Here is a 15,548-nt window from a genome sequence, read left to right on the forward strand (position 1 = left end):
AACTTAGCACCAAGCAGAGAACAGGTTCTAAATATAAATTACTTTTTTCTTCTATACTTGCACATGTAAGGATTAATAAATATTATTCTTTAGGTATTTAAATTTTAACTATTTTATGCTTCATTTTTGCTTTATCAGGACCTGCAACTTTTTGTTAATGGTATGCATATACCAGTACTTTACCCTGGAATCAGTCCAAGTTGATGGTATTCCTAATAACAAACAAAACAGATAATAATATCAGAGAGAAAAAAAGCTCTATTTAAGAATATATTCAGGTGTTGAATTGTCATATATGATGGTCATTCAATCAAACTATATGAAATTTTCAAATCCATAGTGATGTCAATATAATTAGTGTCATTTTCAGGTACAGAATTATTCATCAGAAATTTATAGATACTGTGTTTCAGAGAACTTGACAGAAATTTGACTATAGTATACTAAAGAAAATATTCTTGACTGGTGAATATGTATTCTGTGTGATTTCATATTCAAACAAATCTGTTGAACAAATTGAGAAATGAAATATATAGTTTACTTCTGTCACATGGTGATGCTTATGAGGAGACTATTATTTGACAACTTGGGATATGAGGAAGTTTGTAATATTATGCCTTGGGATTCCTGAAATTTGCCAAAGATATTGAATGGAGGTGACTTTTATATGTACTGGCTTCAAACTGTTGGCTCAGACAGTAAAGAATCCACCTGCAATGTGAGAGACCCAGGTTTGATCCGTGGGTCAGGAAGATCCCTGGAGAAGAGAATGGCTACTCAGTCCAGTATTCTCACCTGGAGAATTCCATGGGCAGAGGAACCTGGCGGGCTTCATTCAGTCCACGGGGTTACAAAGAGTTAGACATGACTGAGAGACTAATACTTTCACTTTTGATTCTTAGCATTTGCTGAATTTGTTGAAAATTGTAAAGTTATTATACTTTGAAATATAGTTACTAGTGTAACTGATTACACCATGACACAATTGTAACCTCAACTGTAATTATTTAGTTTATTCCTAATGAAACTAGTAGTTTAGATTTTGAAATATGTTCACCATATGCTCTTCTTTTGAACTTCTTTGACTAATACATCATCATGTTTTAGTAATTCAGTGTAATATATGTCGTGACCTTTTTCCACTTTCTTGCTGTTCCTTGATTTTGGATGTTTAGTGAAATTATAATCAGTTGTCCATAGGGATGATATTTGTTTCATAATGTTATAAATTCTTCATAATTTTTTTCATAGCATTTATGACTTCCTTATTTCTTAGACTATAAATAAATGGGTTTAACAAGGGAATCACCAGAGTATAAAAAATAGCAACAGGTATATCTTTATCTTCATCATTAACTGAATTTGGCCTAACATACATGAAAAGAAGGGAACCGTAGAATATTGAGACAGAGAGAAAGTGGGATGCACATGTAGATAAGGCTTTGCCTTTTCCCTCTTTGGATTTCATCTTGAAAATTGTGAAAAGAATAAAAAGGTAAGAGATTATTACTGTGGTAATAGTGAAGACTAAAACTGACCCTGCAAAGATGAATATCATCAATTCATTGATATAAGGATCTACACAAGAGAGTCTGTATAATGGAAGGACATCACACAAAAAGTGATTGATTTGATGAGACTTACAGAAATTTAGCCTAAACAGAAGTCCTACTTCAATCATGGGATGAATGTTTCCAGCTATGTAGGCCCCTGTGGTCATCTGAATGCAGAGTTTCTTTGACATCATGGTGTGGTACTGCAGTGGTTTGCAGATGGCCACATAGCGATCATAGGCCATTGCTGCCAGGAGAAAGCAATCTGTAGTTTCAGCAAGGCAGAGAAAATAAAATTGTGCCATGCATTCATGGAGGGAGATCATTCTGTCTTTGGAAAAGAGGTTCTGCAGGATCTTTGGGGTAATGGCACAAGAACAACAAGAATCCATCAGCGCGAGGTTACCCAGAAAGATGTACATTGATGTGTGAAGACGATGCTCTGTAACTATCAATGCCACCAGGCCAAGATTCCCCACCATGGTGATCAGATAGATGGTAAAGAACACCTGAAACAGAAGGGTCTTCAGCTCTGGATGATCTGTAAATCCTATCAGGATAAACTCTGTTGTCAAAGATTGGTTATCCTCAGTCATATCCACCTTTTCTGTTGACATAGGAATTGTAGAAATAAGATTTGAAATTATAATGTCAATAATTTTCCCTTGAAAATTCTTTCTTTCTTTCTTTCTTTTTTTTTTATAAAGGATAGAGCTCTTCCCTATTTCCTCTGGGAAACAGGGACACATACCTGTATGAGACATTCACTTCTCTGAAATGTCAGCTTTTATGATCTTGACTCTGAAACTCAGATTTCCCAAGAATATTTTGATAATTCTAGGGAGGATGCTTACAATGGAAAAGGCTTGTCTTTAAGAACTTATGAAGAATACTATACGTATCAGTGTGTGTGTATGTGTCCTCAGTTGTGTCTGACTCTTTGCGACCCCATTCACTGTAGACTGTAGCCCAGCAGTCTCCTCTGTTCATGGAATTTTCCAGGCAAGAGTACTGGAGTGGGTTGCCATTTCTTTTTCCAGTACACATCCAGGACACTCATGTTTGATTCAGCAATCCCAAATAAGGTACGTCAGTTTTTATATTAGAGATCCTTAAAATAAATATCATCACTTTATATATATGTGTGTGTGTGTATGTGTGTATGTATGTATGTGTGTGTGTGTATATATATATATTAACATATATTAACTTATGTATTAATATATAGTTAATATGTATATATGAAATTGAGCAATATTTTTCATGCACCCTCTCAGTAGAGGTTGTGTTTAAAATGTGTACTCAGATATGTTAAATTTGTATCTTAGGAATTGCATGAAAATAACTAAGGGTTAAGGAGAGACCTGTTCCTCTTAAAGAAAACTACCTTGGAAAGCTAAGAAAAGAAATACCCATAGATTGTCACCTCTTTTATCTGTTTTCCCAGTGTCATGCTAAATCCATTATTCTCTTTGAAGGTACCCAAATATATAAATCCTTTCCTCTTTTATGTTAAGCATAATTTTTATATATGATACTTAATGAAGTTTACTCAGTGTCCCAGACTGTATACCAGTCTCCAGTTGTTGAATGATCAAGAGTGTCTTGTATACCCAATACAAACTAGAATTTCTTTTGTAAAACCCAGCGTTGCTTTTGTTTCATGTGTGCACGCACAATTTCTTATGTTTAAATTTCTTTATGTTTAATTGCAGAATAACTGCTTTACAATATTGTGTTGGTTTCTGCCGTACATCAACATGCATCAGCCATAGGTGCACATATGTCCCCTTCCTCTTGAACCTCCCTCCCATCTCCCACCCTGTCCCACCCCTCTAGGTTGTTACAGAGTACTGGTTGAGCTCTCTGTGTCATATGCTAGATATCTTGAGGTTTCCTGTGACTTATACTTCTATAAGAGCTGTGGAGAGCTATGGAAAAAAGCATGATTGATTCCAGTCCTACGTCCAGTTCAGTGACCTGGGATGGGTGAACTTGTTTTTAGTATCCTAGCAAACATCCTCAATGAACTATTTGATGTCTGCAAATTGAAATTTAATTATGAAGATTAGTTTACAAAGGATAGTATTGAAATTCATTGTTTAAAAAAATCTTTTACCTGAATTAGTGTGTCTACTATTTTACTACTTCCTGGGAAAATTATGTAAGATTTTCTGAAGTATGTCACAGTATGTAAAAGCTAATAAATAAAAGCAAGCCATGCCTTTATACTTTAGATTTTTAACACTTAGGAAGAGAGAAAATCCTTAAAATCTTAATGTGATTTATGAGAACAAATCTTGTGTTTCTTTTAAAGGCTATATTCTATTATTATTTAGTGATCTACAAGAACATTTGACTGAGTTTCAATTATATAAATTCTTCGGTCAAAATGGTTTATTTGAATTCCAAACTCCAGGCACTGGCTGAAAGTTTTCTTTATTTTTTTTTTTAGTTTAAAAATATTAAACAGCCAAGATAGGAACAACTTTCTATGTGCATTCCTGAATGATATAACAGAATTATATTCTGTCCTTACCTGTATATTTTGAAGTTCTACATTATAAACAGAGGTCAGCATAAATTGCAGTTAATTTTCTCATCCTAGTTCCCATAGTCTTCAGTTTTGAGAATAGCTAGAATAACTAAATAGTTGAAATCTAGCAACAACAAAAAATGCTCAATGATTCAGAAAAAAAATATTAATTGACATTAATATTAAAAGTAAAAGTGAACTAGACTATTCCTCTTACCTTAATTTCACTGAGAAGTGTTTTGTAACACCTCGTTGTTTGCTTTATGGTTTAGGTCTACTAGAATTTCAGAATATAACCTCTAATGCATTTTGGGATAAAAGAATAAACAACTGGAAGGCTACTAATAGGCCAGTGTCAATAGTTATTTTCCATACAAATTTAAATCTTCCATCAAATGCTAAAGGGATTTCCTTGCAATGACCTCACTGTATTTCTATGGGGAGATTAGGTCACTATGACATCCACTACCTAACTTTAATTAAAGATGACCTGTGATTCTGGAAGATCCCCTGGAGGAGGAAATGTCTACCCACTTCAGTATTCTTGTCTAGAAAATTCCATGGACAGAGGAGCCTGGTGGCCTGCAATCCATGGAGTTGCAAAGAATCAGACACAGTTTAGCCACTGGGCATGAATGAAAAATTTAAAGTAAAAGACCTTCATTAAAGTCAGTTAGATAGGAACCCTCATACACTGTTGGTGGGAATGCAAACTAGTACAGCTGCTATAGACAACAGTGTGGAGATTTCTTTAAAAACTGGAATTAGAACTGCCATATGACCCAGCAATCCCACTCCTGGGCATACACACCAAGGAAACCAGATCTGAAAGAGACACGTGCACCCCAGTGTTCATCGCAGCACAAAAACCACTACAATGTTGTAATTAGCCTCCAACTAATAAAAATAAATGAAAAAAAAAATAAAGCCAGTAAGGTAATTTGAGATCATCTTTCTGAATGTTATTTAATTGACCCAATTTTTATGATTCTTTGCATTCTTTGTGTAAAATGTAAAATGGTCAGAAGAGTCAGGTTGGTTTCACCTCCTACTGGAGGAATTAATATGTTTATGGGATTAACATAGTTTATGAAAGATGATTGGATTTGGAGGTATAGAAAATTCAGCCAGGGTATCAACTTCTTCCCTCTGTGAGTTGACTTTGGCTCCATGTCCTCCAAAACCCATTTTGGAAACTTTGATGTTATTAATATTATCTATTACTACATATGAATTACTGAGACTATTCTCTTTTCTTTTAAATTTACAGCAGCTGTGTTTGTCTTTGTTATGCTGATTCCCCCTTAATTCTAATAATCACTCTTCAGCATGCTGTATATTTGTTAGTACATCTGTAATCAGTCACTCTTCCCCCAACCTCTATGAGCTTAAGAGGGAAGAGGTGTCTCTCTTATGTTCATTTCTTTCTTTCTTTATGTTTTTTAGATCTGTGGCTTATTATTTATTTTTTTTTCAAAAACATATTTTATTTATTTTTTTTCTTTTTTTCCATTTATTTGTGTTAGTTGGAGGCTAATTACTTTACAGTATTGTAGTGGTTTTTGTCATACATTGACATGAATCAGCCATGGATTTACATGTATTCCCCATCCCAATCCCCCCTCCCACCTCCCTCTCCACCCGATTCCTCTGGGTCTTCCCAGTGCACCAGGCCCGAGCACTTATCTCATGCATCCAACCTGTGCTGGTGATCTGTTTCACCTTAGATAATATACACATTTCGATGCTGTTCTCTCGAAACATCCCACCCTCGCCTTCTCCCACAGAGTCCCAAAGTCTGTTCTATACATCTGTGTCTCTTTTTCAGTTTTGCATATAGGGTTATCGTTACCATCTTTCTAAATTCCATATATATGTGTTAGTATACTGTATTGGTCTTTATCTTTCTGGCTTACTTCACCCTGTATAATGGGCTGCCAGTTTCATCCATCTCATTAGAACTGATTCAAATGAATTCTTTTTAATGGCTGAGTAATATTCCATGGTGTATGTACCACAGCTTCCTCATCCATTCATCTGCTGATGGGCATCTAGGTTGCTTCCATGTCCTGGCTATTATAAACAGTGCTGCGATGAACATTGGGGTGCACGTGTCTCTTTCAGATCTGGTTTCCTCGGTGTGTATGCCCAGAAGTGGGATTGCTGGGTCATATGGCAGTTCTATTTCCAGTTTTTTAAGAAGTCTCCACACTGTTCTCCATAGCGGCTGTACTAGTTTGCATTCCCACCAACAGTGTAAGAGGGTTCCCTTTTCTCCACACCCTCTCCAGCATTTATAGCTTGTAGACTTTTGGATAGCAGCCATCCTGACTGGCGTGTAATGGTACCTCATTGTGGTTTTGATTTGCATTTCTCTGATAATCAGTGATGTTGAGCATCTTTTCATGTGTTTGTTAGCCATCTGTGTGTCTTCTTTGGAGAAATGTCTGTTTAGTTCTTTGGCCCATTTTTTGATTGGGTCATTTATTTTTCTAGAATTGAGCTGGAGGAGTTGCTTGTATATTTTTGAGATTAATCCTTTGTCTGTTGCTTCATTTGCTATTATTTTCTCCCAATCTGAGGGCTGTCTTTTCACCTTGCTTATAGTTTCCTTTGTTGTGCAAAAGCTTTTAAGTTTCATTAGTTCCCATTTGTTTATTTTTGCTTTTATTTCCAATATTCTGGGAGGTGGGTCATAGAGGATCCTGCTGTGATTTATGTCGGAGAGTGTTTTGCCTATGTTCTCCTCTAGGAGTTTTATAGTTTCTGGTCTTATGTTTAGATCTTTAATCCATTTTGAGTTTATTTTTGTGTATGGTGTTCGAAAGGGTTCTAGTTTCATTCTTTTACAAGTGGTTGACCAGTTTTCCCAGTACCACTTGTTAAAGAGGTTGTCTTTTTTCCATTGTATATTCTTGCCTTCTTTTTCGAAGATAAGGTGTCCATAGGTTCGTGGATTTATCTCTGGGCTTTCTATTCTGTTCCATTGATCTATATTTCTGCCTTTGTGCCAGTACCATACTGTCTTGATGACTGTGGTTTGTAGTAGAGCCTGAAGTCAGGCAGGTTGATTCCTCCAGTTCCATTCTTCTTTCTCAAGATTACTTCGGCTATTCGAGGTTTTTTGTATTTCCATACAAATTGTGAAATTACTTGTTCTAGTTCTGTGAAAAATGCCGTTGACAGATTAAAAATGTAACCTGAGATTTATGATAGTAATCTGAAGACATAAAGTTCTAATATTTAGTATGATTTATAGAGGTGAATGGACTATAAGCATCTGTTCTGCCTCCCTGAAGCTTCATCAGCTTCAGTTATGAACCAGTATTTGAAACCAGGTAGTGAGTCGCTTCACTGTTAAAACATATCTGCATCAGCAAGTAATGCCGACTTCAGAGCAATTTTGCAGGAGCTAAAATGGGTAGGAAGATTGAAACAACAAAGGAAATCTTGAAATGTCTCCATTTTCAATCTTGAAGTCTTTGCTTACATGGGATGAGCTGAATTAGATTTTTATGGAAATTACGAATATAAACTAGGTGGTTATAGTTTTGTATTCATGAGTTAGGGAATTAGTATACTGTACTTGCATGCCTGCCACTTTCTCGAAATACACTCAACATGTTGATTTTCCATGTGAAGTCAGTCTTGGGTGGCTAGCTAGGCTGGGCCATAGCTACAACCTGACCTGGTAATTTAGATGTGACCTCAGAGCATCAGGAGAAAAGGTGGAAGGGGGAATTTCTTTTACTTGATAAGAGTCCTTCTTGGAAGAAGTTAGTCATTAAAGTTATGGCAATGTTCTGTTATTTAAAAAGATGGAAAACCTGGCATTTTGGGAACTAATTATCCTAGCACCTAAAGCAGGGCTTCTGCCTAGCAGGTTCTCTATAGATCTATGTTGAATAAATAACTGGAAAGAAATTCTTTCATTATGTCACACGAAGGTCATGAAGTTCTACCTACCTTCCAGAACTTCAGGTTTTACAGCAGGAAAAGAAAAAAAGTTTCAGATAAGCCCCAGCTACAGTTCAAGAAGCATATTTTTCTTCATGTTTCCATATTGTGTAGTAAGTGTCCCCATTGTTGAACCCCTTCCTCAGGTCTCAGGAAGGTGGACAGAAAAATTTATTCTAACTCACTGGCAACACACTCTTCAAATCCTAAATGAGGTTTGATTGCTTGCCTGGAACTTTATGTGATAGCATCATTATGCATATATATATATATGGAGGTAAATAAATGTCTGTAAAGATAACTACCCTTGAAAATTGACATTCCATGTTTCATTACACAACTTGATAGGAAAGTCAACTTGGAAATTTAGTATTCACTTTTATATCACACCTTTATTTCCTAAGTACCTCTATTCTAACTACACCGTGCTATTAAAAGTGATTCCTCAAAACTCACTTGCCTCAACTTTGTCACAAATGGTTGTAAGTGATTTCATGGGTTGAAGCTTCACATGTCCTTAAACCCTTTTAGCTTAACTGTAGTACTCAAACGCCAAATTATTAATGTACACTTGCTGTTAAGGATTAATAGATCTACCCTTTATATTTGTAACTGCTAATTTTGTTATTATTCTTCCTTTTTTCTTTCTGAAAATTTAAAAACTTTTTTTTCTTTCAGTTTTATTGTGATATAATTGCTGTTTTTCTTTTGGGTACTAATAATCCTTGATGTTAAAACAATCCATGATCTTGGCAATGTACTGTGTTTGTTTTTTTTTTTAAGATTTTTTTTTAATGTGGACCATTTTTTAAGGGCTTTATTGAATTTGTTACAATATTGATTCTGTTTTCTGTTTGTTTGTTTGGCTGCAAGGCATATGGAATCTTAGTTCCCCAACCAGGAATCGAACCCACACACCTTCCTTGGAAGGTGGAGTCCTAACCACTGGACCACCAGCGAAGTCTTGTGTTATTTCTTGAATTAATTCAAAATTTGGTTTTGAGTTTTGTTGTTTTGAATTAAGACATTCCTAGCTTACCTATTTCTGTGTAAGTTGATTGTGTTATGATATATTTTAATATTTTACACGAAATTTGTACATTTTCTCTGTGTACTTTCACTTGAACAGTATGAAAAGGCAAAAAGATAGGACACTGAAAGATGAACTCCCGAGGTCGGTAGGTGCCCAATATGCTACTGGAGATCAGTGGAGAAATAACTCCAGAAAGAATGAAGGGATGGAACCAAAGCAAAAACAACACCCAGTTGTGGATGTGACTGGTGATATAAGCAAGCTCCTATGCTATAAGGAGCAATATTGCATAGGAACCTGGAATGTTAGGTCCATGAGTCAAGGCAAACTGGAAGTGGTTAAACAGGAGATGGCAAGAGTGAATGTCGACATTCTAGGAATCAGTGAACTAAGATGGACTGAAATGGGTGAATTTAACTCAGATGACCATTATATCTACTACTATGGGCAGGATTCCCTTAGAAGAAATGGAGTAGCCATCATAGTCAACAAAAGAGTCCAAAATGCAGTCCTTGGATGCAATCTCAAAAATGAGAGAATGATCTTTGTTTCCAAGGCAAACCATTCAATATCACGGTAATCCAAGCCTATGCCCCGACCAGTAACGCTGAAGAGGCTGAACGGTTCTGTGAAGACCTCCGAGACCTTTTAGAACTAACACCCAAAAAAGATGTCCTTTTCATTATAGGGGACTGGAATGCAAAAGTAGGAAGTCAAGAAACACCTGGTTCAGTTCAGTTCAGTCACTCAGTCGTGTCCAGCTGTTTGCGACCCCATGAATCGCAGTACGCTAGGCCTCCCTGTCCATCACCAACTCCCAGAGTTTACCCAAACTTCTGGAGTAACAGGCATATTTGGCCTTGGAGTACAGAATGAAGCAGGGCAAAGGCTAATAGAGATTTGCTAAGAGAAGGGATTGGTCATAGCAAACACCCTCTTCCAACAACACAAGAGAAAACTACACATGGACCATCATCAGATGGCCAACACTCAAATCAGATTGATATATTCTTTGCAGCCAAAGATTGAGAAGCTCTATACAGTCAGCAAAAGCAAGACAGGCAGCTGACTGTGGCTCAGATCATGAATTACTTATTGCCAAATTCAGACTTAAGTTGAAGAAAGTGGGGAAAACCACTAGACCATGCAGGTATGACATAAATCAAATCCCTTATAATTATACAGTGGAAGTGACATACAGATTTAAGGGACTATATCTGATAGACAGAGTGCCTGATGAACTATGGACGGAGGTTCGTGTCATTGTACAGGAGACAGGGATCAAGACCATCCCCAGGAAAAAGAAATGCAAACAGGCAAAATGGCTGTCTGAGTAGGCATCACAAAAAGCTGTGAAAAGAAGAGAAGTGAAAAGCAAAGGAGAAAAGTAAAGATATACCCATTTGAATGCAGAGTTCCAAAGAATAGCAAGGAGAGATAAGAAAGCCTTCCTCAGTGATCAGTGCAAAGAAATAGAGGAAAACAATAGAATGGGAAAGACTAGAGATCTCTTCAAGAAAAGTAGAGATACCAAGGGAACATTTCATGCAAAGATGGGCTCGATAAAGGACAAAAATGGTATGGACCTGACAGAAGCAGAAGATATGAAGAAGAGGTGGCAAGAATACATAGAAGAACTGAACAAAAAAGATCTTCAGAGCCAGATAATCACAATGGTGTGATCACTCACCTAGAGCCAGACATCCTGGAATGTGAAGTCAAATGGGCCTTAGGAAATATCACTACAAACAAAGCTAGTGGAGGTGATGGAACTCCCGTTGAGCTATTTCAAATCCTAAAAGATGATGCTATGAAAGTGCTGCACTCAATATGTCAGCAAATTTGGAAAACTCAGTAGTGGCCACAGGACTGGAAAAGGTCAGTTTTCATTCTAATTCCAAAGAAAGACAATGCCGAAGAATGCTCAAACTACTGCACAATTGCACTCATCTCACACGCTAGTAAAGTAATGCTCAAAATTCTCCAAGCCAGGCTTCAGCAGTACATTAACCGTGAACTTCAAGCTGTTCAAGCTGGTTTTAGAAAAGACAGAGGAACCAGAGATCAAACTGTCAACATCTGATGGATCATCGAAAAAGCAAGAGAGTTCCAGAAAAACATCTATTTCTGCTTTATTGACTATGCCAAAGCTTTCGACTGTGTGGATCACAATAAACTGTAGAAAATTCTGAAAGAGATGGAAATACCAGACCACCTGACCTGCCTCTTGAGAAACCTGTATGCAGGTCAGGAAGCAACAATTAGAACTGGACATGGAACAACAGACTGGTTCCAAATAGGAAAAGGAGTGTGTCAAGGCTGTATATTCTCACTCTGCTTATTTGACTTATATGCAGAGTACATCATGAGAAATGCTGGGCTGGAAGAAGCACAAGCTGGAATCAAGATTCCAGGAGAAATATCAATAACCTCAGATATGCAGATGACATCGCCCTTATGGCAGAGAGTGAAGAGGAACTGAAAAGCCTCTTGATGAAAGTGAAAGAGGAGAGTGAAAAAGTTGGCTTAAAGCTCAACGGTGAGAAAACTAAGATCATGGCATCCGGTCCCATCACGTGACAGCAAATAGATGGGGAAACAGTGAAAACAGTGGCTGAATTTATTTTGGGGGGCTCCAAAATCACTGCAGATGGTGATTGCAGCCATGAAATTAAAAGACGCTTACTCCTTGGAAGGAGTGTTATGACCAACCTAGACAGCATATTAAAAAACAGAGACATTACTTGGTCAAAAATGGTCCATCTAGACAAGGCTATGGTTTTTCCAGTGGTCATGTATAGATGTGAGCATTGGACTATAAAGAAAGCTGAGTGCTGAAGAATTGATGCTTTTGAACTGGGGTGTTGGAGAAGACTCTTGAGAGCCCCTTGGACTGCAAGGAGATCCAACCAGTCCATCCTGAAGGAGATCAGTCCTGGGTGTTCATTGGAAGGAATGATGTTGAGGCTGAAACTCCAATACTTTGGCCACCTGATGCGAAGAGCTGACTCATTTGAAAAGACCCTGATGCTGGGAAAGATTGAGGGCAGGAGGAGCAGGGGATGACAACGGATGACATGGTTGGATGGCATCACCAATTCAATGGACATGAGTTTGGGTAAACTCCGGGAGCTGGTGATGGACAGTGAGGCCTGGCGTTCTGTGGTTCATGGAGTCACAAAGCGTCGGACACGACCAAGCAACTGAACTGAACTGAATTTCACTTGGAATTTTTTTCTGCATTTAAACAATTAAGCTATAGTAGATGTCATTTGTTTTAAACTTTTCTGAGATTTTTCTTTCTTCAGAATTTTTCTCAAGACATTTATTACTTCCTTATTTCTTAGGCTATAAATAAAAGGATTTAGTAAAGGAATGACTTCTGTAAACAAAATAGCAGCTGGTATATCTTTATCCCCTTCTTCAAGCAAATTTGGTCTAATGTACATGAAAAAAATGGATCCGTAGAATAATGAAAGTGACAAGAAGTGGGACGCACAGGTAGAAAAAGCTTTGACCCTTCCCTTTTTGGATTTCATTTTGAAAATGGTTAAGAGAATGTAGAGGTAAGATATTAAGACACTACCTATTGTGAAGACTTGAATTGAACCTGAAAAGATAAATAGTACCAGTTCATTGACGTAAGGGTCAACACAGGAGAGCCTGTATAAAGGAAGAATATCACAGTAAAAGTGGTTGATGTGATTTGCTCCACAGAAAGTTAACCTAAATAGAAGGCCTACATGAATCATGGAATGCAGGTTCCCAGCTATGTAGGCCCCTGTGGTCATCTGAATGCAGAGTTTCTTTGACATCATGGTGTGGTACTGCAGTGGTTTGCAGATGGCCACATAGCGATCATAGGCCATTGCTGCCAGGAGAAAGCAATCTGCAGTCTCAACAGTGCAAAGAAAATAAAATTGTGCCATGCATTCATAGAGGGAAATCATTCTGTTTTTAGAAAAGAAGTTCCTTAACATCTTAGGAGTCACAGCACAGGCACAGCAAGAATCCGCAAGAGCGAGGTTTCCCAGAAAGATGTACATTGGTGTGTGTAGACGATGCTCTTTTGAAATCAGTATCATCAGGCCAAGGTTGCCAACCATGGTGATCAGAAAGATGGTAAAAAACACCACAAACAGAAGGGTCTTCATCTCTGGGTGATCTGTAAATCCTGTGAGGATAAACTCATTTTTTATGGTATGATTTTCTTTAGCCATTCCTGACTCCTCTGTTGAGGGGGGAAAAAAAAATTTGTGGAGAAATGAGGTCGTATTCTATAGTATGCCCAATTCAATTCTTGAACTCTCAAGGGGTTTTGCTCCCCAAAAAGGGCAAGGAGCTTCTTCCACAATGCTTTCACAAGTTAGGTGTTTTGGATGCATAACTTTATCTGGGGGAGTATCAATCTCCAGGAGCTCTTACCTTTTAAGCTTGTTATTTAACATTTTCCCAGCATATTTTCAAGAAAAATGTCCAATTAGATGGACAAAGATGGCTTTTGAGGTCTTGAGAGGAAGATTCAGTACCAAAATGTTCTCTGTGTGGTTTAGGTAAAGGTGAGTAATTTAGGTGTCAGCAATAGGTATTAATTGGGCTTCCCTGGTGGCTTAGCTGGTAAAGAATCAGCCCTCAATGCTGAAGACCTGGGTTCCATCCCTGGGTCGGGAAGATCCCCTGGACAAGGGAATGGCTACCCACTCCAGTATTATTGTCTGGAGAACTTCATGGACAGAGGCTCCTGGCAGGCTACATACAATCCATGGGGTCCCAAAGAGTTAGACATGACTGAGTGACAAAGACTTTTACTTCCCTTTCAGTTGCTGTCAGTATTCTCATATTATTTCAGTGACTGTATCTGCATGGATTAACATTGTTGTTTGAAAGACCATTTTTGTACTCTCATGTTCATAGAATTTTATTCAGGATAGCCACAGGTGCAAACAACCCAACTGTCCCGTGCTTGATGAGTGGTTAACAAAATGTGGTATAGACAAAAAGTAGAATATTATTCAGCCTTAAAAAGGAATGAAATTCTGATTCATGTTAAAACATGGATGAAATTTGATAACATTACAGCAAGTGAAATAAGCTAGGCACAAAAGGACAAAGATTGTGTGATGCCACTTAGAGAAATTAAAGGTTGTCTGGGTAGGGAAGCCATGGGGAATTATTGTTTAATGGGTACAGAGTTTCAGTTTGGGTAGATGAAAATGTTCTGGAGTTGGATGGTGATGATAGATGCACAACAATATAAACTTAATGCCTCTGAACTATAGATACTTAAGTATAGTTAAAATGATAAGTTTTATAAAAAACGGAAGCATTCCTAAGGGTTAGAAATTGATAAATTCAATTATATAGCTATCTGTGAAAAACATCACGAGTAACATCAAATGTCAGACACAGACTAGGAAATTGTTTCAATAAATGGGAAACCGTTTCTATAGTTTTATTCCATAAAAAGCTTCTATCAGTCAACGGGAATATGAAGTGAGTGAAAGTCGCTCAGACATGTCTGACTCTTTGCGACTCATGGACTCTACAGTCCATGGAATTCTCCAGGCTAGAATACTGGAGTGGGTAGCCTTTCCCTTCTCCTGGAGATCTTTCCAACCCTGGGATCGAACCCAGGTCTCTTGCACTGCAGGCAGATTCTTTACAAGTTGAGCCACAGGGGAAGCCCAATCAATAGGAATAATCACTAGAAAATAGAGAAAAGACAGAAACAGAAAAATATCAAAAGAAATAAAACTTTTAACAGACTGAAAATGTTTGACTAATCAGAACAACATAATTTAAAATAATTACAAGGGCAAAATTATTTTGCCTATCAAAATAACAATATTTTTAAAATGATACTATATATTGTTTAAAATACAGTAAAATGGGAACCTAACTGTATTTCTGGCAAAAGTATAAACTTGGTAAAATTATTGGAAAATAATTTGTTTATAGTTGAAGGAAACTAATGTTCAGATCTGTGACCAGTAATCATGAATCTAGAAGAAAGAAATATTTAGAACCTCACACAGAGATTTATTTATAATTATGCCCACCAGAGCATTATTTATAATAGTGGAGAATTCTAATTGTAAGCATCTGGTCAGTATAATTAAGTTAATGTGAATAATCCATACAATGGTATATTGTGTGATACTTTAAAACAATATTTATTTAGAATATTTAAAGTAATGATAAAACAGACATAATAAAACATCATGTGAAAAATAGAATACAAAGTTTTATGCATATAATAATTCTAGTTTTCCAAATATTCACAGATGAATGAAAAGGGCAGGCAGAAACACATAAAATTTTTCACACTAGCTTTCCCTGTGGAAATTATAGATCTTTTTTGTTTTTTCCTTCTATTTCAAATTCTCTACAATAAATATTACTTTTATAATCAGAAAGCATATTTTTTAATTAAATAAATAAAATGACACGCTCTTAGATATATATTTTA

The 15,548-nt window shown here is 36.9% G+C and overlaps 2 protein-coding genes across 2 annotated transcripts; both read right to left on the minus strand.

The window, feature by feature from the left end:
* Window positions 1–1,222: 1,222 nt before the first annotated feature.
* Window positions 1,223–2,149, minus strand: LOC110144044 (olfactory receptor 5K3-like). The gene has a single exon (XM_020903862.2). It carries the CDS (start codon window positions 2,147–2,149, stop codon window positions 1,223–1,225), a length of 927 nt encoding a protein of 308 aa, XP_020759521.2.
* A 10,181-nt stretch (window positions 2,150–12,330) lies between these two features.
* LOC139031093 (olfactory receptor 5K1-like) lies at window positions 12,331–13,299 on the minus strand. The gene has a single exon (XM_070455211.1). The coding sequence runs from the start codon at window positions 13,297–13,299 to the stop codon at window positions 12,331–12,333; it is 969 nt and encodes a 322-aa protein (XP_070311312.1).
* Between the last annotated feature and the right edge of the window lie 2,249 nt (window positions 13,300–15,548).

Source organism: Odocoileus virginianus, chromosome 25 (assembly GCF_023699985.2).
Source record: "Odocoileus virginianus isolate 20LAN1187 ecotype Illinois chromosome 25, Ovbor_1.2, whole genome shotgun sequence".
NCBI lineage: Eukaryota > Metazoa > Chordata > Mammalia > Artiodactyla > Cervidae > Odocoileus > Odocoileus virginianus.

Excerpts from the sequence above, each read along its gene's own strand:
- LOC110144044 (XM_020903862.2), bottom strand. The coding sequence starts at position 2,149 with ATGACTGAGGATAACCAATCTTTGACAACAGAGTTTATCCTGATAGGA.
- LOC139031093 (XM_070455211.1), bottom strand. The coding sequence starts at position 13,299 with ATGGCTAAAGAAAATCATACCATAAAAAATGAGTTTATCCTCACAGGA.